The 21849-nt window shown below is 58.7% G+C and overlaps 2 protein-coding genes and 1 long non-coding RNA gene across 4 annotated transcripts in view; 1 reads left to right on the top strand and 2 right to left on the bottom strand.

Annotated features, from left to right (window-relative positions):
* The first annotated feature begins 897 nt into the window (after nucleotides 1-897).
* On the top strand, nucleotides 898-13063 carry ANO8 (anoctamin 8). Its single transcript, XM_017501228.2, has 18 exons — nucleotides 898-1188; nucleotides 1953-2063; nucleotides 2192-2324; nucleotides 2507-2645; nucleotides 2721-2817; nucleotides 3764-3880; nucleotides 3961-4088; nucleotides 4187-4348; nucleotides 4642-4794; nucleotides 4893-5019; nucleotides 5129-5184; nucleotides 5312-5386; nucleotides 6104-6937; nucleotides 7195-7386; nucleotides 7506-7637; nucleotides 7725-7835; nucleotides 10297-10966; nucleotides 11791-13063. Exons 1-18 carry the CDS (start codon nucleotides 1083-1085, stop codon nucleotides 12156-12158), a joined length of 3711 nt encoding a protein of 1236 aa, XP_017356717.1. The 5' UTR covers nucleotides 898-1082; the 3' UTR covers nucleotides 12159-13063.
* On the bottom strand, nucleotides 3305-4752 carry LOC108284511. Its single transcript, XR_001817249.2, has 3 exons — nucleotides 4636-4752; nucleotides 4168-4249; nucleotides 3305-4061 (listed from the first exon to the last, which is right to left on the bottom strand). It is a non-coding gene; the product is annotated as an uncharacterized LOC108284511 (long non-coding RNA).
* Nucleotides 13064-15381: 2318 nt separating the features above from the next.
* Nucleotides 15382-21849, bottom strand: part of DDA1 (DET1 and DDB1 associated 1) — an 11365-nt gene continuing 4897 nt past the window's right edge. The window contains exons 2-5 of one of the 2 annotated variants that reach the window (XM_037728765.1): nucleotides 20061-20137; nucleotides 19777-19828; nucleotides 18475-18536; nucleotides 15382-16117 (exon numbers count right to left, since the gene is read on the bottom strand). In XM_037728765.1, the coding sequence (XP_037584693.1) occupies nucleotides 16007-16117; nucleotides 18475-18536; nucleotides 19777-19828; nucleotides 20061-20137 (302 nt within the window). In that variant the 3' untranslated portion in view covers nucleotides 15382-16006. Of the gene's footprint in view, nucleotides 16118-18474; nucleotides 18537-19776; nucleotides 19829-20060; nucleotides 20142-21849 lie in introns of both variants that reach the window. The other variant, XM_017501240.2, reaches the window with a different exon arrangement.

Here is a 21849-nt window from a genome sequence, read left to right as displayed (position 1 = left end):
AAAAATTAGCTGGGCGTGGTGGCGCGCGCGATTGTAGTCCCAGCTACTCAGGAGGCTGAGGCAGGAGAATCGCTTGAACCCAGGAAGCGGAGGTTGCAGTGAGCAGAGATCGCGCCACTGCGCTACAGTCTGGTGCCTGGCAACAGAGCGGGGCTCTGTCTCAAAAAGAAAAAAAGAAAGAAACATTTATGTATGTATGAATTTGAGGCAGGGTCTCATTCTATCGCCCTGGCTGGAGTGCAGTGGTGCAATCTGGGCTCACTGCAGCCTCGACCTCCTAAGCACAAGCGATTTTCCTGCCTCAACCTCCCGAGTAGCGCCCCCGCCACCACACCTGGCTAACACTTATTCTTTTATCTGAAATTTACATTTAACCAGGCGGACTGTATTTTTATTTGCTTGACAACTCAACGGGATCCTCTCCGAGGTTACATCCGGAAGGAAGTCGGTGTTAACTGGACGAAGAGTGTATGAGGAGTGTTCTAGGCTGCTAAGTGATGCGTGCAAAGCTCCTAAGGCAGGGCTTGTTACAATTATCTGTCACAGCTCTACTGGGGTGGTTGAAGTTATCGACACCAGGAATCTTCCCCAATCAGGCCCATCCTTCCCACGTCCTCTCTTAGTCAAATCACGCCCATCTCACATTCCAAACCGCGTCTCCAGGGTCCGGAGTTTGTAGATGGGGAAACTGAGGCTCCGAGGCTGGGACCAGAAGGAAGCAAGGGTGGGGACGAATTGGAGAATACACAATCAGTGAGGGCGGGGACCAGCAGCAGAGAGCGACGTAGGCGGGCGAGAACGAAACCCAGAAAACAACACGGGCGGAGACGAGAACCAAAGAGCTAGGCGGGCGAACTCAGCTGAGAACCCGAGAGTGACGCACGCGGCCGGGAAGGAGAATCGAGGTTTGGCTCGGGCGGGGACGAGAAGCAGCGCTCGCGCGAGCGAGGAAGGCAGCCGGCGCGGGCGGGCGCGGCCTTTGTCTCCTCCTCCCGCGCGCTCGGCGGCGACACCCGCCCCATGAGCCCGCGGCCCCCAGGCGCCCGGGCCGTCCGTAGCCCCTGACCTGACCTATCCTTGCCATGGCCGAGGCCGCCTCCGGCGCCGGGAGCACGTCCCTGGAGGGCGAGCATGGCAAGAGGCCCCCGCCGGAGGGCGAGCCTGCAGCCCCGGCGTCCGGAGTTCTGGGTATGTGTGTGGCGGCTGGACCAGACAGGGTTGCAGGTGCCTGGGGAGCCCGCGTCGACTGCACGGGGAGGAGGATCGAGGTCAAACGTCCCTGGCGTGGTGTCTGGATGAGGGGCCGGCTCCTCCCGGCAATGCGGCTGCGGCCCGGCGGGCGGGGCTGGGACGGTGCATCGGGCTGGGGTCCCGGAGCGGAGATGCGGACACGCCCCTCCGAAAGCCCCAGCCTTGGGCTGCGCCCCGCCACCGGGGGGCTGTGGGATCGCGGCGGGGCAGGGATGCGCTTGAGAGAGACTCTCCGCGAAGAATAGAGAATCATACGGTCCTGGGTTCAAATCCCAGCTCGACTGTGTGACCTTGGGCGCGTGACTTAAACGCTATGGGCCTCAGTTTCCTCACCTGTGAAATGGGGGTAAGAACCGCACCCAGTTCCTGGGGCTGCTGCAAGGACGGCGCTGTCATAATGTGGTGAAGCGCTCAGGGCTGCTAGTGAGCACCCCATCGATTGTGGTTTTGGAGGCGGAGCTGGGCCTCAAGAATGAGTAAGATTTGTAAGGGAGGACCTGGGGGGAAGGGCATTTCTGGAGGAAGGCCTGGCTGGTGCAAGGACGTGGAGGGAGGAAAATAAGCCAAGGCCAGAGCTCCTGGGGCCTTGGATGCCAGGCCGAGTGATGAGGAGCCCTGGCGGGGACCAGAGGGACCCAGACTGGAGGCTGGGATCTCGATCCCATTGTGGCCTGACCCGGGCCTGCTACGCCGTCCCCCAGATAAGCTTTTCGGGAAGCGGCTCCTGCAGGCGGGTCGCTACCTGGTGTCCCACAAGGCGTGGATGAAGACGGTGCCTACAGAGAACTGCGACGTGCTGATGACCTTCCCAGGTACCCACGCCTGCCCGCCCGCCCAGTGCCCAGATGCGGCTCTCCTGAGCTCAGCTTCCCAGAGCGGGAATATGTAGGCCTTGGGCCCCCTCGTGGCAAGAGCCATCGGTCCCTGTGCCCCTTGGCAGACACAACCGATGACCACACGCTGCTATGGCTGCTGAACCACATCCGCGTGGGAATCCCCGAGCTCATCGTGCAAGTCCGCCACCACCGCCACACGCGTGCCTACGCCTTCTTTGTCACCGCCACGTATGAGAGGCGAGTCCCCTGTCCCCGGCCTCTTGCTGAGCCTGCCACCCGGCTCCCCGCTCTACCAAGTGCCAACCATGCTATCCAGCCGCCCTGCGTTTGTCCCAAAGGCTGCCGGATGCACCATCCTCAGGTCCAGGATGGTGGGTCAGGGCCTCCTTGTGAGCCCACCTCCTCCGCCTTCTTCACAGCCTACTCCGAGGGGCCGACGAGCTGGGTCTGCGCAAGGCAGTGAAGGCCGAATTTGGCGGGGGCACCCGCGGCTTCTCCTGCGAGGAGGACTTTATCTATGAGAATGTGGAGAGCGAGCTGCGCTTCTTCACCTCCCAGGTGAGGCCAGCTCTGGGCCCCCGCAAGCATCCTGTGATCTATGAGTTCCCTGAGCTCACGCCCTCTTCCTCGCAGGAACGCCAGAGCATCATCCGCTTCTGGCTGCAGAATTTGCGTGCCAAACAGGGAGAGGCGCTCCACAACGTGCGCTTCCTGGAGGACCAGCCAATCAGTGAGCAGGGCGGGACCAACACCAATCACAGGCAGAGAGTAGAGTGGAGCTCTTCAAAGGCAGCCTATCGGAGCAGGAGGGCGGGGCCTAAATCCAACCAGTCAGGGATTGGCAAAGAGGGAACCAATGAGCTAAAGGGTGTGGTCTTAGTGAAAGGGTGGAGCCTATCTCCTGAGTTGGGTGGAGCTCTTAGAGGACAGCTTATCAGGGAAGGAGGGCGGGGCCTAGGTCCAACCAGTTAGGGGTTGGGAAAAGTTGGGAAACCAATGAGCTGAGGGGGCGTGGCTTTAGCCAAAAGGTGAGACATTTCTGGGAGGTGGGTACAGAAGAGGCCCTTTTCTGAGTCTGGGATAAGATGGAGGCAGGGACTATGGACAGCCCTCCACTTACTGTGTGGTGCGGCTCTGGGCCTTGGTTTCCCCACCAGCAAACCAGCCACCCAAGTTCACCTCCCAACAGCAACTTTTTACCATTCATCAGATGTTCAGGTCCACAAACTGAGCTTTATTTAAAACATGGGAACGGGCACGGTGGCTCACGCCTGTAATCCCAATACTTTGGGAGGTCGAGGCAGGAGCATGACTTGAGCCCAGGAGTTCGAGGATGCAGTGCGCTACCATAGCGCCACTGCACTTTGTCCAGCCTGGATGACAGACCAAGACCCTGTCTCAAAATAAACAAATAAATACATAGAATAAAAAATAAAAACATGGCTCCTCACCAGGACCCCACCCTCCTGGTTCCCTTGCATCCTCCCTGCCTGCACCAGCACCTACCGAATTCTGCAGGAGAATCAGATTTTTTATCCATCTAGAACTCCTCCCCTGGAAAGAGCTCAGAGGTTTAAGAGCAGGCAAAAAGCTGTGACTTGGGCTTCAGACAAAGGGGGCTAGCCAGGCTGGGCTCTGGTGGAGGGCAGGGATCACCTGTGCTCCTCTATCCACAGTCCCTGAGCTGGCAGCCCGTGGAATCATCCAGCAGGTGTTCCCTGTCCACGAGCAGCGTATTCTGAACCGCCTCATGAAGTCATGGGTGCAGGCCGTGTGTGAAAACCAGCCTCTAGGTGCGGCCTGGGCTGGGGGGATGGGAGGGAGTCACAGCAGACAGGCAGGGGGTGACTGAGACCCTCTTGTCCCCTGGCAGATGACATCTGTGATTACTTTGGCGTGAAGATTGCTATGTACTTCGCCTGGCTGGGCTTCTACACATCAGCTATGGTATACCCAGCTGTCTTCGGGTCTGTCCTGTACACATTCACAGAGGTTGATCAGGTACTGGGAGGGTACCCTGCAAGGCCTGGGGGACCCAGAGGTGCCCTCCTTTCTGGATCAGCACAGACAATGACTAAACTCTCTTCTGCTACTCACAGACAAGCCGGGATGTTTCCTGCGTGGTCTTTGCCCTCTTCAATGTGATCTGGTCAACACTTTTCCTAGAGGAATGGAAGCGAAGAGGGGCTGAGCTGGCATACAAGTGGGGGACGCTGGACTCACCTGGGGAAGCCGTGGAGGAGCCACGCCCCCAGTTCAGGGTCAGTTGGGGGCTGAGTCCAGGGTCATGGAGACTGAGTAAAGGTAAATGGTTGGGGGTACTGCAGAAGCAAGGTGTGAAATACGGCTGCTCCGACAAAGAGGGTATGCAAAACCAAGGCGGGCTCTGTGTGTTTCCCAAGGGGATGGATTGGAGGGACTGGGAACAGTGGCCTAGGTGGGTGGCCCGAGAAGGAATGATGGAGAGAAATTGAGTTCTGAGGATAGAGAGCGGTGCGGGAGGCAGAGGTGGCCTCTCTGAGCTCATGCTGAACCTGCCCTTGCCCACCTGTAGGGTGTGCGCCGCATCAGCCCCGTCACGCGAGCGGAGGAGTTCTACTACCCGCCTTGGAAGCGGCTGCTCTTCCAGCTGCTCGTCAGCCTCCCCCTATGCCTGGCGTGCCTCGTCTGTGTCTTCTTGCTCATGCTTGGCTGCTTCCAGCTGCAGGTGACCCCTGTACCTCCACCCGCCCTGTCCTTGATGCCCAGCTCCACCTTGGAGCTGTCCTGTAGCCGGGATGAGCCCTGAACGCCCTGCTCCCACAGGAGCTGGTGCTGAGCGTGAAGGGGTTGCCCCGTCTCGCCCGATTCCTGCCTAAGGTCATGCTGGCTCTGCTTGTCAGTGTGAGTGCCGAGGGCTACAAGAAGCTCGCCATCTGGCTCAACGACATGGGTACGCGCTGCCAGGGGGTCCCAGGGAGGAAGGTCCCCACTGCCCCTTAGGATCCCTGCCACCCTTGAGGGGACGCAGCTGCCCTCTCACTCTTCCCCTCGGCTTCTAGAAAATTACCGGCTGGAGAGTGCCTATGAGAAGCACCTCATCATCAAAGTTGTCCTGGTGAGTCACCACCATCGGGCAGGCAGGGGGACAGAAAGGAAGCTGTGGGATCTGCATGGGGTTACAGGGAAGGCTCCTGGGGGTGGGATGGGGTGCAGGGTGACGACCGCCTGCCTCCTTCCTGCAGTTTCAGTTTGTCAACTCGTACCTGAGCCTCTTCTACATCGGTTTCTACCTCAAGGACATGGAGCGCTTGAAAGAGGTGAGACTCCCGTCCCAGCGGCAGTCCCCCCTGCCCCCATGGCGGCCAGCGAGGGGCCAGACATGGCGCAAGGGGTCCAAGGGCTCTCCAGCCCCTCCCTCCCCTCCTCCATCCTTCTCTCCTGTCTGTCCGTCCGTTGTCTGTGCGTCCTCTCTCTGCCTGTCGTCCTCTCCATCTGTCCGTCCATCTGTCCGTCGGTCCCTTCACAGCTCCTGCTCGTCCTGTCCCTGTCCCAGAGCCTCGAGCGGCAGCTGCGGGCGGTGCTGGTCCCGCTCGCGGCCCTGCGGTTCCGCCTGCTCCTCCTCTCCCTCCGGGGCCTCCTGCTCGCGGCCCGGGCCAAAGTACGGGCAGGTGGCGAGCCCGCGGGGCCTCGCCGGGGTGGGCAGCGTGGCTTGTGCCGGGGGCCGGGCGCACCGAGCTGAAGGCGCATGCGCGGAAGGGGGGGTGTGGGGGGGGGGTCCGCAAGCCCGCGGTGGGATGGAGACCCGCTGGCCTGCCCGGGAGGTTGGCGAGGAGCGCTGCGCGTGCCAGGCTGTGGTTTGTGGCTGAGCGCTGGGGCCCTCGCGTCCAGATGCGTCCAAAGCAGCGGAGTTAGGAACCGGGTTCGGCGTGTCTGGGCGAGGTGCTCCGGCGGGGATCCCGGGGAGAACGAGTACCCCAATCCCGGCGCCCCGCTTGCCCCCCACGCGCTTCTCTCCGCCCCCTTCCTGCCCCCAGATGCTGGCCACACTGCTGATCACCCGCCAGTTCCTCCAGAACGTGCGTGAGGTCCTGCAGCCACACCTGTACCGGCGCCTGGGCCGCGGCGAGCTGGGCCTGCGGGCCGTCTGGGAGCTGGTCCGGGCCCTGCTTGGCCTCCTGAGCCTCCGGCGCCCTGCGCCCCGCCGTCTCGAACCCCAGGCCGATGAGGGCGGGGGCGGCGGCGGCGGCGCGGGGGGCCGCAGGTGCCTCAGCGGGGGCTGCGGGGCGCCGGAGGAGGAGGAGGAGGCAGAGGAGGAGGCGGCGCCGGTGGAGCGGCGGCGGGCGGGGGAAGGCGGGGAGGAGGGGGACGGGCCTCCCGGGGGCAAGGAGGAGGACGAGGAAGATGACGAGGAGGAGGACGAGGAGGAAGAGGAGGACGAGGAGGAGGGCGAGGAAGGGGCCCTCCTGGACTGCGGGCTCCGGCTGAAGAAGGTCAGCTTTGCTGAGCGCGGGGCGGGGCGGCGTCGGCCCGGCCCAAGCCCCGAGGCCCTCCTGGAGGAGGGGAGCCCCACCATGGTGGAGAAGGGGCTGGAGCCGGGCGTGTTCACCCTGGCCGAGGAGGACGACGAGGCGGAGGGGGCTCCCAGCAGCCCTGAACGGGATCCCCCAGCCATTCTGCTCCGCCGGCCCGGGGGCGAAGGTCGAGACCAGGGGCCCGATGGGGGCCCGGACCCGGAGCCCGGCTCCAACAGCGACCCGACACGTAGGCAGAAGCGGCAGAACCGGTCGTCTTGGATTGACCCACCCGAAGAGGAACACTCGCCTCAGCTCACCCAGGCGGAGCTGGAGAGCTGTATGAAGAAGTACGAGGTGAGGAGGGGGCGGGGCCTCAGAGGGGCGGGGCACACAGTCCGAGGGTGGAGGCCGCAGGGGCGGGGCGGTGGCAGTAACAGGGCCCTTGATGTTGTTGGGATGCTGCAGGAGAGGAAGGCCTAGCCAGATGGAGGAAGCCCCTAAACTGGCCAAGGATGGGACAGGCCCTGGGTCCACGTGAGGGAGGCGGGCTCAATGGGAGGAAGATTGTCCTGGGGAAGAGGCTTCCAGGTCTGAGGCCCGCCCGCCCGCAGGACACGTTCCAGGACTACCAGGAGATGTTTGTGCAGTTCGGCTACGTCGTGCTCTTCTCGTCGGCCTTCCCCCTGGCAGCGCTGTGCGCCCTGGTCAACAACCTCATTGAGATCCGCAGCGACGCCTTCAAACTGTGCACCGGGCTGCAGCGGCCCTTCGGCCAGCGCGTGGAGAGCATTGGCCAGTGGCAGGTGGGGGGAAGCCAAGAGCCCCAAGCTGAGGCCCAGAGGGAGCCTGGGTGCAGCTGGGAGGAGCCTGGGGTCTGGGGAGGCCGGCAGGACTCCACCTGAGCCTTCCTCCCACCCTGCAGAAGGTGATGGAGGCTATGGGTGTCCTAGCCATTGTGGTCAACTGCTACCTAATCGGCCAGTGCGGGCAGCTACAGCGCCTCTTCCCCTGGCTGAGCCCGGAGGCAGCCATCGTATCCGTGGTGGTGCTCGAGGTGGGGCTGGTGACAGGGGCAGGGGCAGCTGGGAGGCGGGAGGGCGGTCCCAGTGTCTGCAGCCTCCTCTCTGTGCCATCCCTTCAGCACTTTGCTCTGCTCCTCAAGTACCTCATCCACGTGGCCATCCCCGACATCCCGGGCTGGGTGGCCGAGGAAATGGCCAAGCTGGAGTACCAGCGCCGCGAGGCCTTTAAGGTAGGGGGGCCAGGCTGGGCTCTGTTTTCTCCTTGGTGGGGCTGCTGGTGGGTCTCTGATCTTGGTGGCCAATTCCTCAGCATGAGGACAAATGCAGAGACTGCACAGAACTGGGTATAATAATCAGTGCTCCCTGGCTGGGTGCAGTGGCTCACTCCTATAATCTCAGTGCTTTGGGAGGCTGAGGCAGGAGGATCGTTTGAGCCAAGGAGTTCGAGGCTGCAGTGAGCTGTGATCGCGCCACTGCACTCCAGCCTTGGTGATGAAGCAAGAGTCTATCTCTAAAAAGAGTAATAATAAGTAATAATAACTAGGGCTCACCACGGGTCCAGTGGCTTCTGGAATCCTGGCAGCATCCAGGACCAGGCTGGCCCTTCAGAACCTTCTGCCATCCACCAGCTTGCCCGACTGCACCCTGTTAGGGGGCCAGGGACACAGCAGATGCTTCCTAGAAGGCCAGCTCCTTCCGCATTCCTCAGAAAGCTACAGAATGGGCCAAGGAGCTCCCCAGTGCCTGCACAGGGAACATTCCTCGAGGATGACAATGGCCTATCTCTGCACCGTCCCTGTGACCTTTAGCTACAATGAGCATGTTGAAGTGGGGCTGCTGTGACCAAGGAACTGACTTTCTATTTTATTGAACATGAATGCGTTGAAGTTTACATTGACAGAGTGTCGCACATGGCTACCTGGCTGTAGTCAGCCACGGGCTTTTTTTGTTTGTTTTTTTGAGAGAGAGAGAGTCTCTCTCGCTCTGTCATCCAGGCTGGAGTGCAGTGGCACAATCTCGGCTCACCGCAACCTCCCCCTCGTAGGTTCAAACAATTCTCGTGCCTCCCAAGTAGCTGGGACTACAGACACACGCCACCACACCCGGCTAACTTTTGTATTTTTAGTAGAGATGGGGTTTCACCATGTGGGCCAGGCTGGTCTCGAACTCCTGACCTCAAGTGATCTGCCTACCTCCCCCGGCCTCCCAAAGTGCTGGGATTATAAGCGTGAGATACTACCCCCGGCCTGCAGCCACAGTTCTGTCTCTTGCCTGTTCTCTGGGAAGCAGGTTCTCTGGGAGCCAAGATCTCTTGCCTGTTCTCTGGTTGAGGCTCAGATTTGGTTTCCATTTTACCAATTCCTAAGATGCTGTCTGGCATACAGCCGGGGACAGAGTTGATGGCCAGTGAATGTTTGTTTTCAGTTCCCAGAAAGTACCGGCGTGGGTCCAGGGATTCTTTCAGTTGCACCCAATAAGCCTCAGAATCTCTCTCCATTTCCCCAGAGAACCTCAGTGTGGGCCCAGGAAGCGGTTGGCACCCAATAAGTGATTGGATCTCTCCCACTTCTACAAAGAGCTCCAGTGCAGGCCCAGACATGCAATTGGCGCCCAGTAAGCTTTTTTTTTTTTTTTTTTTTTTTTTTNCCTAGACAATCTAAATATGAACTTTTCTATTTAAAGGTTACTGTTAATGTTTTTTAGACCCTTAATTACAACAACAAAAATATAAGGAATTTTTGTTTTTGTTTTAAATATAAGGAATTAACATAAGCTTTATAACATGTGTTGTTGCAATCGCTCCTCACTACAGCTCATCATATTTTTTTTTTTTTTGAGACGGAGTCTTGCTCTGTCGCCCAAGCTGGAGTGGAATGGCGCGATCTTGGCTCACTGTAACCTCCATCTCCTGGGTTCAAGCAATTCTCCTGCCTCAGGCTCCCAAGTAGCTGGGATTTAGAGGCTTGTGCCCCCCCGGTCAGCATTTTTTTTTTGTTTGTTTTGTTTTGTTTTTTTTTTGAGATGGACTCTCTCTGTTACCCAGGCTGGAGTCCAGGGGCATGATCTCAGCTCACTGCAACCTCTGCCTCCTGGGTTGAAGCAATTCCTCTGCTTCAGCCTCCTGAGTAGCTGGGACTACAGGCACATGCCACCACACCCAGCTAATTTTTGTATTTTTAGTAGAGATGGGGTTTCACCATATTGACCAGGCTGATCTTGAACTCCTGACCTTGTGGTCTGCCCGCCTCGGCCTCCCAAAGTGCTGGGATTACAGGAATGAGCCACCGCACCCTGCCACTCAGCCAATTTTTATATATTTGGTAGAGACGGGGTTTCACCATGTTGGCCAGGTGGGTCTCGAACTCCTGGCCTCAAGTGACCTCCGCCTCCCAAAGTGCTGGGATTACAGGCATGAGCCACCATGCCAGGCCCCAATAAGCATTTAAGCCTCCCTGACTTCCACAGGGAGGCCCAGCATGTACCTGGGAATGCAGTTGACACCCAATAAGTGATTGGATCTCTCCCACTTCTGCAGGGAGCCCCCAGTGTGGGTGCAGGGATGCAGTTGGAGCCCAATACGCATTTGAGTCTCCCCCACTTCCACAGAGAGCCCTGGCATGCACCAGCCTCGGCTGGCACCTGCTAACACCCTTTCTTCTTAGTCCTGTAACGGCTTGGCTCTACCTGCAGAGACACGAACGCCAGGCCCAGCACCGCTACCAGCAGCAGCAGCGCAGGCGGCGGGAGGAGGAGGAGCGACAGCGCCACGCGGAGCACCACGCCCGGCGAGAGCACGATGCTGGTGGCCGGGAGGAGGCGAGGGCCGAGGGCTCCGGGCTGGACCCCACCACCTCCTCCGAGAAGGCCTCTGCCAAGGCCAAGGGCAGCGCTGCAGGTGGCCACGGGCCTGAACGGCCCAAGCGCCCAGGCTCCCTGCTAGCGCCCAACAACGTCATGAAGTTGAAGCAGATCATCCCACTGCAGAGCAAGTTCCTCTCATCGGGGGCCACATCCTCACTGGCCGCTGCAGGGGCCGGGGCCACCGCCCGGCCTCCCCCTGCCCAGTCGCCCACGGGCAGTGACACCCGCCTGCCCGCCTTCCTCAGCTTCAAGTTCCTCAAGTCGCCCGAGACCCGGCGGGACTCTGAGCGCAGCCACTCGCCGCCCAAAGCCTTCCACGCCAGCAAGCTCTTCCCCTTTGGTGGCACCCGGGCTGAGCCTGGGTCCAACGGGGCGGGCGGGCAGGCCCGGACAGACGGGACCCCCAGCAGTGGCAGCAGCCGGGTTCAGAGGAGTGGGCCGGTGGACGAGGCCATGGTTGAGGAGCTGGAAGCCCCCCGGCCCGAAGAGGAAGGCTCAGGTCACAAGCTTTAACTCGGGGGTGGGGACGCCGGGCCGGCTTTGGGGGTAGGGTAGGGTGGCCAGGCCTGGGGAGAGGGGCTGAAGGGGACAGAGGAGGCCCAGTCATGGGTCCTGGCAGGGACCTGGGTCTGTGGCACACAGAGCATCTCAGTGAAAGCCTGATTAGTGTCTCCAGGGCCTTTGTTAGCCCGGAGCCCTGTGCCTGACCCTCCCAGGGAGGGATGCCAAAGCCCCTTGTCCCAGGACTGCACCCAGGGATCCCCCACCATGCTCCAGTGCCAGGAGAGATGAGGGAGGCCCGTTTCCCATCCAGCTGGCCCTTCTCCTGCTCCAGCTCACTCTGGGGGGGGACTGGACCCCCCAGGCCTCTATGCAAATCCACACCCTGCAGCCCAGCTGTTCAGGAAGGCCTTCCTCGGAGGTGGGGCTGGAGCTGCCCACCCAGGGAGCTCCCACATGTGCTGAAGCAGAGGTGCAGGCCTCACCCCTACCCTCTCACCACCTCCCCTGCCCCAATCCCAGCCTGAGTTCCAGCAGCTCCTCCGTAGGAGCCCACCAGGTAGCAGCTGCAGCACAAGGGCCATAGGTCAGAAGCCAGAGGGACTTCCTCAAACTGTCCTCCCCATGACTGGGAGGGGCCGTGCCCAGAGGCAGGGTATGCACTGGAAGCCGCCCAGGCGGCCGCCCACCTCGGTCTCAGATCAGAAGCAATAAGGCCTTTACGTGCCTGGAAGCCCGGGAGGGACTGTGGGCAGGGTCGCCAGCCCGGCGGGGTCCGGCGGGGGCGGCATCCCCCCGGAACGGCCCCTCTCGCCTCCGCAGGGACAGCGCTGGCCCCCGTGGTCGCCCCTGCCCTCCGTACGCGCCGCAGCCGGAGCCCCGCGCCACCGCCGCCAATGCCGCTGCCCCGGCCTCCGACGCCGCCCGCCGGCTGCTGGCAGTGGGATGGGCCCTGGGGCTGCGGGGGCGAGGGCGCCGCCCCTCGCCAGACCCTGGCCGCCGCCGAGTGCCCGCCCTGTGCCATGGCCGGGCCCCCACCCGCCCCCCCGCCCCTGCCGGGGGACGCCAGCTTTTACAGCCTCCCGCCCCCACCGCTGCCGCCCACCTCGGAGCCCCCCGAGACCCCAGCGCCCTCACCCAGCCCCAGCCCCAGTCCCCAGGCCGTGTGCTGGCCCAGCGGCTGGCATTAGCTCTGCCCGCCCTGCCTTCTCTTCTCATATGCAATATCAGTCATTCACAGGGGCAGCCGGCCCCCAAAATGCAAGATGCGCTTCAGCCCCCACGGCCCCAGTATTGGCCGGCGCCCCCCATCTGCCGTTTTCCTTTCGACCAGGATGAGGGAATTGAAAGGAAACCCACAAAACCAACAGAAAACACAAACACACACACACGCACACACATACAGAATAGGCGATTATTTATTTGTTTTTAATTTATTTTGTCATATTTTTGTAAAACGGCAGAAATGCAATAAAAAGTATATTTCAACAGTGCCCGAGGTCAGAGCGGTGGAAAAGGGGGTGGGGGTGGGGGGAGTCTGAGTGGCTGGGGCCTGGGTTAGGCGTCACCCTCCCCCTATCCTGGTACAGGCTGGCTTGACCCGTGGGGGCCTCCTCCCAAAAACTGGGTCTCGGTCACAGATGGAAAACTCCAGGCTGTGCCGCCTCTGAGACGGCCCAGATTTGGAGGCCAACTTCAGTTCTGGCTTCAGCCACTAGACAAAGGAAGAAATCTCAAAGTGCTGAAAAGAGGCGGTATTATGTGCACGGGCCAGGTCCTGAATAAGCCTCCTTCTCAAAGAGGGACAAGGCAAAGACTCGCCTTTTTTGGCACACCCACCTCCCAGAACGTCATCTGGGGGGAGCCAGGGCCGGCGGGAAGAGCTTATGGCATGAACATCGGAAGGCACCTGAGCCCCGTGCGGTCCCCAAGTTGCAATACTGAGGGAACAGCACATTTGGGTGTTCCTGGAACAGACACAGGGTGGTATTGGGACGAAGTAGGGATGTCCCACTGTGCAATGGACGTCAGACTCAAGTCACTGGGACTCTGTCTTATGACTCAGGAACAGGACATGGCCTCTCAGACCCTCGCGTTTGTCAGGAAGAAGAGGACAAATGTGTCCACGTGCAAAAATGTAAGGCTCAGGCCCATGTGGCCACACTGCAGGGCTGGACCAGGGGGCCTGGCTGGGGCCGGTGTGAGCAAGGGGCACTTCAGGAGTCTGTGGGGAAGTCAGAGTTCACTGGAGGCAGGACAACAGTCTGTGCAAAGGCGGAGAAGGTGGAAGACAGAGTTTGGGGGAACAGTGGGGTAAGGGGACCCCAAAGACAGGAGGGGTAGGCAGAGGCTGGCTCAGGGGCCCGGTGTCCTCCCCCAGGCGGTGGGAGCCACAGAGGGTGTGTGCCAGACAAGGCATGTCCCGACAGACCCAGGGGTTCTAGGGGGAGGCCACAGGGAGGCAGAGCTGGGGTACAGCTGTGAGACCCCATCTGAGTGAGCAGAGGCAGGGGAGGGGAAGGAGGTGACCACATGGGAGCCCTGCAGAGCCATGGACAGACAGCACAGGCAGGAGATGGCCCCCAGCCACTCAAAGTGGAAACGGGGGGCTGGAGAGGTATAGACAGGCTGAGGGGAAGGGCGGGGATACCCCCTGCTCCCACTCTGGCCCCTGGCCTTGGAAGCTGAAGTCCCACCATCTCAGTCACTCACAGATGGACACCACAGGCCTGCCCAGGTCACACCAACCCTGGGGACTGGGACTCCCCACCTGGCCTGGAGCTTCCAGGGCGCTTGGCCCAACCCGCACCACCGACCACAGTCAAGTGTGCATTTCCTGACCACTTGCCCTGTGACCACACAGACCCTAAGAGAACGTACCCTACCCCTGTGGTGTAGACACTGCTGAGAGCTGAGAGGCACAGGTGGGTGGACGTGCTGGGCTGGGGCCAGCTCAGCCACTCCTTGTGTAGGATGAGAGCCCTTCCTGGCACCATCTGTCCTTGGGAGAGATGGGCCACGCAGGCCAGAGGGTCTGACCCAGGCAGGGCCCTCCCGCGGAATCTGGGGCAGGCAGACCCTCCATAGCCCGGCATCTCTGCTAGCTCCATGGCCCAACCCCACACATCCCAATGCCCTCACACTCAGCTCTCAAAACCAAGACCTCTGCCAGGCATGGTGGCTCATGCCTGTAACCCCAGTACTTTGGGAGGCTGAGGAAGGCAGATGGCTTGAGCCCAGGAGTTTGAGACCAGCCTGGGCAACATGGCAAAACCCCATCTCTACAAAAAACTTTTTAAAAACTAGCCAGGCGGCCGCACTCAGTCCCAGCACTTTAGGAGGCCGAGACAGACAGATCACCTGAGGTCGGGAGTTTGAGACCAGCCTGGCTCACATGGCAAAACCCTGTCTCTACTAAAAATAGCAAAATTAGCTGGGTGTGGTGGCGGGCACCTGTAATCCCAGCTACTTGGGAGACTGAGGTAGGAGAATCACTTGAACGTGAAAGGTGGAAGTTATAGTGAGCCCAGATCTTGCCACTGTACTCTAACCTGGGCAACAGAGCAAGACTCCATCTCAAAAAAAAAAAAATTAGCCACGCATTGTGGCATGTGCCTGTGGTCCCAGCTACTTGGGAGGCCGAGGTGGGAGGAATGCTCGAGGTCAAGGCTGCAGTGAGCTGTGATTATACCACTGCACTCCAGCCGGGGCAACAGGGTGAGACCCTATCTCAAATGAAACAAAAACAAACAAAGGAAAACTGACACCCCCATCAAGTGGGGGCGATTAGGGGAGAGGTGGTGTTCCCCTAGCCTTAGGCTTAGAGGTCAGGGCCACAAACCTTCTGCCCAGAGCCTTAACACCCCTTACATACCCAAGCTCAGCCCAAAAGCCAGGCCCGCTGGCGGAGGAGGGGCCCATGAGCAGCCATGGCACATGCCAACTCCCCAACATTCCGTGCAGCTCCTCTATGACCCAGCAGGGGTGAGGCCACCACCCAGGCCAGCAAGGCCAGCCAGATACCATCTGCGCTGTCACTGTGCCTCAGAGGAGTGGCAGAGGCCCTAGACCCCAGGCCCCCAGGTGAGGCTGGCCGTCTCTGCGGTAGCTGACAGGTGTGCTGCCCTGCTCGGCGGTATCCCAGGCGGAAGGCCGGCCCTGCTCCATCCTCAGCACTACGGACCGTCTCAGGAATGACCTGTCCTCGGGGTCACCTTGGCAGGAGAGGCAGAGGGGATGGTCCAGGCAGGTCTTGGCCTTGAGCATGATGGCCTCAGCAAGCTCATGAGAGAATCCAGCTGGTGCCGGGGCCCCTGACATGGGGGGCCCTTCTCATTCCTCTTGGTGACGACAGGGATGACTCCCAGAGGCTCCGTCCTCTGCGGTCAAGGTGTGTGGAGCAAAGACGCGAGGTCAAGTAGGAAAGACCCTTTTATTGGGGTGGACACGGAGCACTCACTAGTCCATGATAAAATGACTCAAGAGAAAGATCCCCAGGGCCAACTTCTCCCCGATATGCGCGCACGCTCAGAGTGAGGTCTGGGCATGGGAGAGCTCTGGGCGGAACATGGGACAAGACCGAGGCTCAAGGGCCTGGACCGGTGTTGGGGGAGAGAAGGCTGCTCGGCTGTCCTGATGGGTCCGGCCACCCCGGGCCCGTCCCTGCTGCCCGGCCACAGTGACGCCCCCGCTAGAGACCCTCACAAACACACTCTGGTTCTCTGGAGGAGAACTGGGGTTGGGAGTCGGGGAACTGGCCAGGTGGAAGGCGGGGGTCAGGGGGATAATGTTGTTTTTTTTTTTTAAAAAGCATCTACCAACATCACACTACTGGGTCTGACGTCCCCTTTAACCAACGCTTGATACAGGGTTACAGCATAAATAAAAACTCAAGGAAAATAAATACATCGGCTCCTATGCGGTTGGAGGTGGTGACGCAGGGTGTGGGCGGGCGGGCAGGGTGCTTACACATGGTGGGCGGGCGGGCGGGTGACCGAGGAGCAGACACGGCAGGAGGCGCCTATCGGGAGCGAGAGTCTTAAGTGTCCTCATGCATGTCTGGGCTGTCGGTCCGCGCCACCTTGCGGGGAGGCGCCGAGCTCTCGCCTTCCAGCTCCACTTGCTCCTGGTCTCTCTTCTTGGCAGCGTTCTGGTGACAGGGGAAAGAGAGGGGCTGTGAGTCTCTTTTTTTGGACAGGATCTCCCTCTGTTGCCTAGGCTGGAGTGCAGTGGTACAGTCATAGCTCACTGTAGTCTCAAGCTTCTGGTTCAAGCGATCCTCCCAGCTCAGCCTCCGGAGTAGCTGGGGCTACAGGCACACACCACCATGCTTACTATTTCTATTTTTGGTAGAGACGGGGGTCTCACTGTGTTGCCCAGCCCGAAGCTGCGAGTCTTCACGGGGGTGAAGCTCCCAGAGTCCTAATGCCAGCCCAGGCCCCCTGCAGCAGCATCACAGAGGTAGGCCTGGAGGGCAGTAGGGCGGCCCAGGGTACCCGGCTGGGCAGCCCCTCCTACCACCAGGACCTGCCCTGCTAAGCCCTGCCCAGGGCACATCCTGGACCCAAGGCTGGTGATAGACAGGTGTTTCCTGTGCACCTGGAGGAGTCACCACCACCGCTTTCGATGACCCACACAGGGCTGGTTTCTCAGGCACTCAAGAAGCGCAATCCACCCAGCTTTGGAAGCCAATGGGGATGCCGCACATTGACGCAAAAGAGAGAAGCACACGTCTCCTTCCTCACTGTGGGAACCAAGGCCTTGGGGGCAGAAGGGGCGGGGTTGGGCCTAGCAACTTGGATTTTCGGAAGCAGTCACTTTGTCACAGAGTCCCCCCACCTTCCAACTTTGTCCAGGGCAGGTCGCCAACCACTGTTCAAAGTTAGAAAAAAATCAAAATGACCACATTGCAGAATAACAGGGGGAGATTCTCATTAAGAAAAAAAAAAGGCCAAGCATGGAGCTCACACCTGTAATCCCAGCACTTTGGGAGGCCGAGACAGGTGGATCATTAGAGGTCACGTGTTCAAAACTAGCCTGGCCAACATGGTGAAACCCTGTCTCTACTAACAATACAAAAATTAGGTGGTATGCACTTGTAATCCCTGCTACTCAGGAGGCTGAGACAGGAGAATTGCTTGAACCTGGGAGGCGGAGGTTGTAGTGAGCCGAGATAGCGTCACTGCACTCCAGCCTGGGCGAAAGCATGAGACTCTGTTAAAACAAAAAAAAAAGACCACCTTAGGCAACATGGTGAAACTCCTAAAATACAAATACATGGTAGTACATGCCTGTAATCCCAGCTACTTGGGAGACTGAGGCGGGAGAATGGTTTGAGCCTGGGAGGAGGAGGTTGCAGTGAGCCGAGATCACGCCACTGTACTCCAGCCTGGGCAACAGAGTGAGAGTGAGACCTCCATCTCCAAAAAAAAAAGGAAAAGAAAAAGGAGAAAAAATGTCCCATGTGCAGAGCAGCCTCTGGGAAGAGAGTTGGGGCACCAGAGGCGGGGAAAGATGACTCTTCGCTGCAACTACACCCTCTCATTTTTAATTGATATTTTTTAAAGACAGGGTCTGGCTCTGTTGCCCAGGCTGGAGTGCAAAGGCACGATCACAGCTCACTGCAGTCTTGACCTCCTGGGCTCAAGCAATCCTCCTGCCTCACCCTCTTGAGTAGCTGAGATTACAGTAACATGCCTCTACAGCTGGCTAATTTTTTAATTCTTTTAATTTTTAGTGACAGGGTTTTGCTATGTTGCCTAGACTGGTCTCAAACTCCTGGTCTCAAGCCATCCTCTCGCCTCAGCCTCTCAAGCAGTTATGGGTGTGAATCACCACACCCAGCCACACCCGCTCCTGTTGCCTAGATTGATTGATTGATTGATTGATTTTGAGATGGAGTTTCACTGTTGTCGCCCAGGTTGGAGTGCAATGGCGCGACCTCGGCTCACCGCAACCTTCGCCTCCCAGGTTCAAGCGATTCTCCTGCCTCAGTCTCCCAAATGGCTGGGATTATAGGCATGCTCTACCACGCCTGGCTCATTTTTGTATTTTTAGTAGACACGGGGTTTTACCATGTTGGTCAGGCTGGTTTCAAACTCCTGACCTCGGGTAATCCACCTGCCTCAGCCTCTCAAAGTGCTGGGATTACAGGCATGAGCCACCTCGCCCAGCCCTAAGTTGCCTAGATTTTTAATCACGTATACACATTTCACCATTCAGAACAGATTCTATCTAGTTCATACCAATACACTCTACCTAATGCCAGGGCCAGGGGAAGCCTGAGGCTTTGGTGTCCAGCCTCCTGAGCACTGGTGTCCTGTGGCCTCTACATAGCGGTTCCTGCCACTGGAACGCTCTTCCCTCTCCTGGATCGCCCGGGGCCCTCCTACCCAGCCCTCAAGGCCCTGCTCCAGTCACTAGAGTCCTTCTGGTGCTCAGAGCCCCTGCCAGGCGCCTCATCTCTGTCCACCCGAAATCCCAGCACCAGACCCCTGCAGGCCTCACCTTTTTGTCCCATTGCTGATGCAGGTAGCGCAGAAGGATGTTTGTCTTTTCTGTCACGATGACTAAGGAGGAAAGACAGAGAAAGTCGCAGACACCTCCCCTACCTGGGCTCCTCGCCTGACACTGCCCTTAGGAGGTCATTCTGGGGCTGGAATTCAATACCCCCGACTCCAGAGATCTCCAAACGTCCCATGTTTTTGCTTCTGAATACACATGGCCACTGCCAGAGGCCTGAGCCAGCTGCCTGCAGGGCCGCTGCTCCCTGTGCAAGGGATTCCAAGGGCCGGCACTGACGCTCTCCTGCCTGTGTTTCTCCCAGCAGACTAGGAGCACATGTTGCGTCGCTGTACCTAGTGACCACACAGCCCTACCACGCAGGCTCTGATAAATGCTTTCAGAGCAGGGTCTCACTCAGTCACCCCGACTGGAGTAATCATAGCTCACTGCAGCCTGGAGCTCCTGGGCTCAAGTGATCCTCCTGCCTCAGCCTCCCAAGTAGCTGGGACTATACACAAACGCCACCATGCCCAGCTAACATATATATATGTATGTGTATATGTATACATATATGAATATGTATATATATGCATACGTGTGTATATATATACATACACATGCTTTTTGGTGGAAACAGGGTCTCACTATGTTGTTCAGGCTGGTCTTGAACGCTGGCTTCAAGCAATCCTACTGCTTTGGCCTCCCAAAATGCTAGGGTTATAGGTGGGAGCCACCTGCCTGGTGTGGAGTCTTTTTGAACATTTAAACTAAAACAGCAGGACCAAGTCCTCCTGTGCTGTGGGCCCCTCCACCTGGACCCCCTTCCCCTCACTGCCACCCAGGCATGGCTGGATCCCCAGCCCAGGCCGCTGTAGCCTCTGCGGCCTCCCTGCCCAACACTACTTGTTGTGGGATCAGAGTTCTCGCCTGACCTCATTTGACAGGGAGGGGAAGGGCCAGTGAGTAGCAGACAAGGGACAAGTTGCGGGCCACTTTGGGCTGGCTATGGATCCCAGTGTGTCCCAATCAGGAGATGTCCAGGGAAAGCCAGGTTTCTGGTGATCCCCAGAGGCTGGGAGTGGACAGGCATCCACGTGTGCATCCCCAGGCTGGAGCCCCCACGGTCCTTCCTGCATCTCCCCGGAAACCCTCCCCGACCTAACTGGATTCAGTAGCCAGCATGTGAACCTAAGCCGAGTGTATGACCTGGGCGGGGATTGAAGATAACCTCCCTGTGCCATGCTGTGGTCACCGAACCCCGACCGTCAGCAGCCAGAATGGGACAGACTGACCGTGGCCACTTACTCTGTTCAGACGGGTACTCTCGGGTGGGCAGGTAGACTGAGGGCCGTCGGTTCTGCAGGAGGGTTGGGAAGGGATGGGTTAGGAGAGCGCATGGGCCTGGGGTCTCATCCCTTGACTCGGCACCCACCCTTCAGTGCACATCGGAAGACAGTCAACAATGTGGATGGGGCTGGGCTTGAAGACCGGCCTCTGTTCCGGCCAAGATCCCAATCAGAGGACACACGATGCCCCCAGGCCCCCTGGAAGTGTCCCAATCCCTCCCAGCCCCAGGAACAGGCACTCACCGAGGCTTTGCACACGGAGTCCGCGTGAAATCGACTAAAATTGCTTTTGTTGTAGACAGGCAGTCCTTTCAAAAAATCTGCCTAGAAGACACGGAAGATGGTACATGAGAAACCAGGCAACGTGCCGGCATCCCTGGAGCACCTGCAGGGTGACTGCTGGCTTCCTTCTTCCCACTGTTCTTTGTAGTTCAAGTTTTCCAGAACACACCCTTGAGCTGGCTGCTGGATACACTGCCGGAAGCAGAGAAAAGTAACCAAGCCAGGCTACGTGCACGTCCTCCAGGGGGTTCTCATGACAGCCCCCTAACTAGGTAAGAGGTGGGGAAATTGAGGCTGCAAGAGAACAGGCCACTGGTTAAAAGTCATACTGCAGCGGGCTCGGGCCTGTAATCCCAGCCCTTCAGGAAGCCAAGGTGGGCGGTTCACCTGAAATCAGGAGTTCAAGGCCAGCCTGGCCAATATGGCAAAACCCCATCTCTACTAAAAACAGAAAAATTAGTCAGGCGTGGTGGTGCACACCTGTAATCCCAGCTACATAGAAGGCTGAGGCTGGAGAATCGCTGGAACCCAGGAGGCAGAAGTTGCAGTGAGCCAAGATCATGCCATTGCACTCCAGCCTGGGCAACAGAGCGAGCTTCCGTCTCAAAAAAACAACAAAAAAAGTCACACCGCAGCGAGTAAGCAGCAGGGTGGACAGTCAGACCTGGGCCCTCCCAACGGTCCACAAAGAAGGGGTGGCCGCGGCCCCCTGGGTGCAGCTGTGCTCAGTTAACACATTAAACTCCTAGGGCTGGTTTCCACCAATCCACCTTTGACAGGGTCCTAGGACAGAGACTACTCCATCCAAAGAAACCCATGCGACAGTGTCACAATAAACGGAGCTCAGGGAGCAGGGGCCTGGGTCTATAGGGGTCTCAGCTACACAGGAACAGGAGCTTAGGGTTCCCCCAGCTTCCTACGTCTGATCAAACCCAGAAATCTGCATTTGAATCTGTTCTCCAGATTTTTTGTTCTTTTTTTTTTTGAGACAGTGTCGCTCTGCTGCCCAGACTAGAGTGCGGTGGCGCTACCTTGGCTCACTGCAACCTCCGCCTCCCAGGTTCAAGTGATTCTCCTGCCTCAGCCTCCCCAGTAGCTAGGATCACAGATGCCTGCCACCATGCCCAGCTAACTTTGTTTTTGTATTTTAGTAGAGATAGGGTTTCACCATGTTGGCCAAGTCTCAAACTCCTGACCTCAAGTGATCCACCCGACTCGGCCTCCCAAAATGCTGGGATTATAGGCATGAGCCAGCATGCCTGGCCTCTCTCCAGGTTTTTAAAGCTGGCTTTTTAATTTTTATGATGGAGTCTCACTCTGTTGCCCAAGCTGGAGTGCAGAGGTGTGATCTCAGCTCACTGCAACCTCCACCTCCTAGGTTCAAGCAATTCTCGTGCCTCAGCCTCCCGAGTAGCTGAGTGTGGTGTGAGCCACCACATCCAGTCCCTTAAAGCTAACTTTTTAGAAAATGCTATGTGAGGCCAGGCACAGTGGCTCATGCCTGTAATCTCAGCAATTTGGGAGGATGAAGCAGGCAGATCACATGAGGCCAGAAGTTCAAGACCAGCCTGGCCAACATGGTGAAACCCCATCTCTACTAAAAATACAAAAATTAGCCAGGTGTGGTGGCGCACACCTGTAATCTCAGCTACTTGGGAGGCTGAGGCAGGAGAATCGCTTGAACCTGAGAGGCAGAGGCTTCAGTGAGCCAAGACTGCACCACTACACTCCAGACTAGGGGACAGAACAA

This window comes from Cebus imitator, unplaced genomic scaffold (genome assembly GCF_001604975.1).
Source record: "Cebus imitator isolate Cc_AM_T3 unplaced genomic scaffold, Cebus_imitator-1.0 Scaffold280, whole genome shotgun sequence".
NCBI lineage: Eukaryota > Metazoa > Chordata > Mammalia > Primates > Cebidae > Cebus > Cebus imitator.
The sequence above is the reverse complement of the archived record's forward strand: the minus strand, read 5'-3'. Positions and strand labels throughout refer to the sequence as shown.

Excerpts from the sequence above, each read along its gene's own strand:
- ANO8 (XM_017501228.2), top strand. The coding sequence starts at position 1,083 with ATGGCCGAGGCCGCCTCCGGCGCCGGGAGCACGTCCCTGGAGGGCGAG. Across the intron at positions 5,020-5,128 it reads CATCTGGCTCAACGACATGG|AAAATTACCGGCTGGAGAGT; the intron begins GTACGCGCTGCC and ends CTCGGCTTCTAG. Across the intron at positions 10,967-11,790 it reads GCCCGAAGAGGAAGGCTCAG|GGACAGCGCTGGCCCCCGTG; the intron begins GTCACAAGCTTT and ends TCGCCTCCGCAG.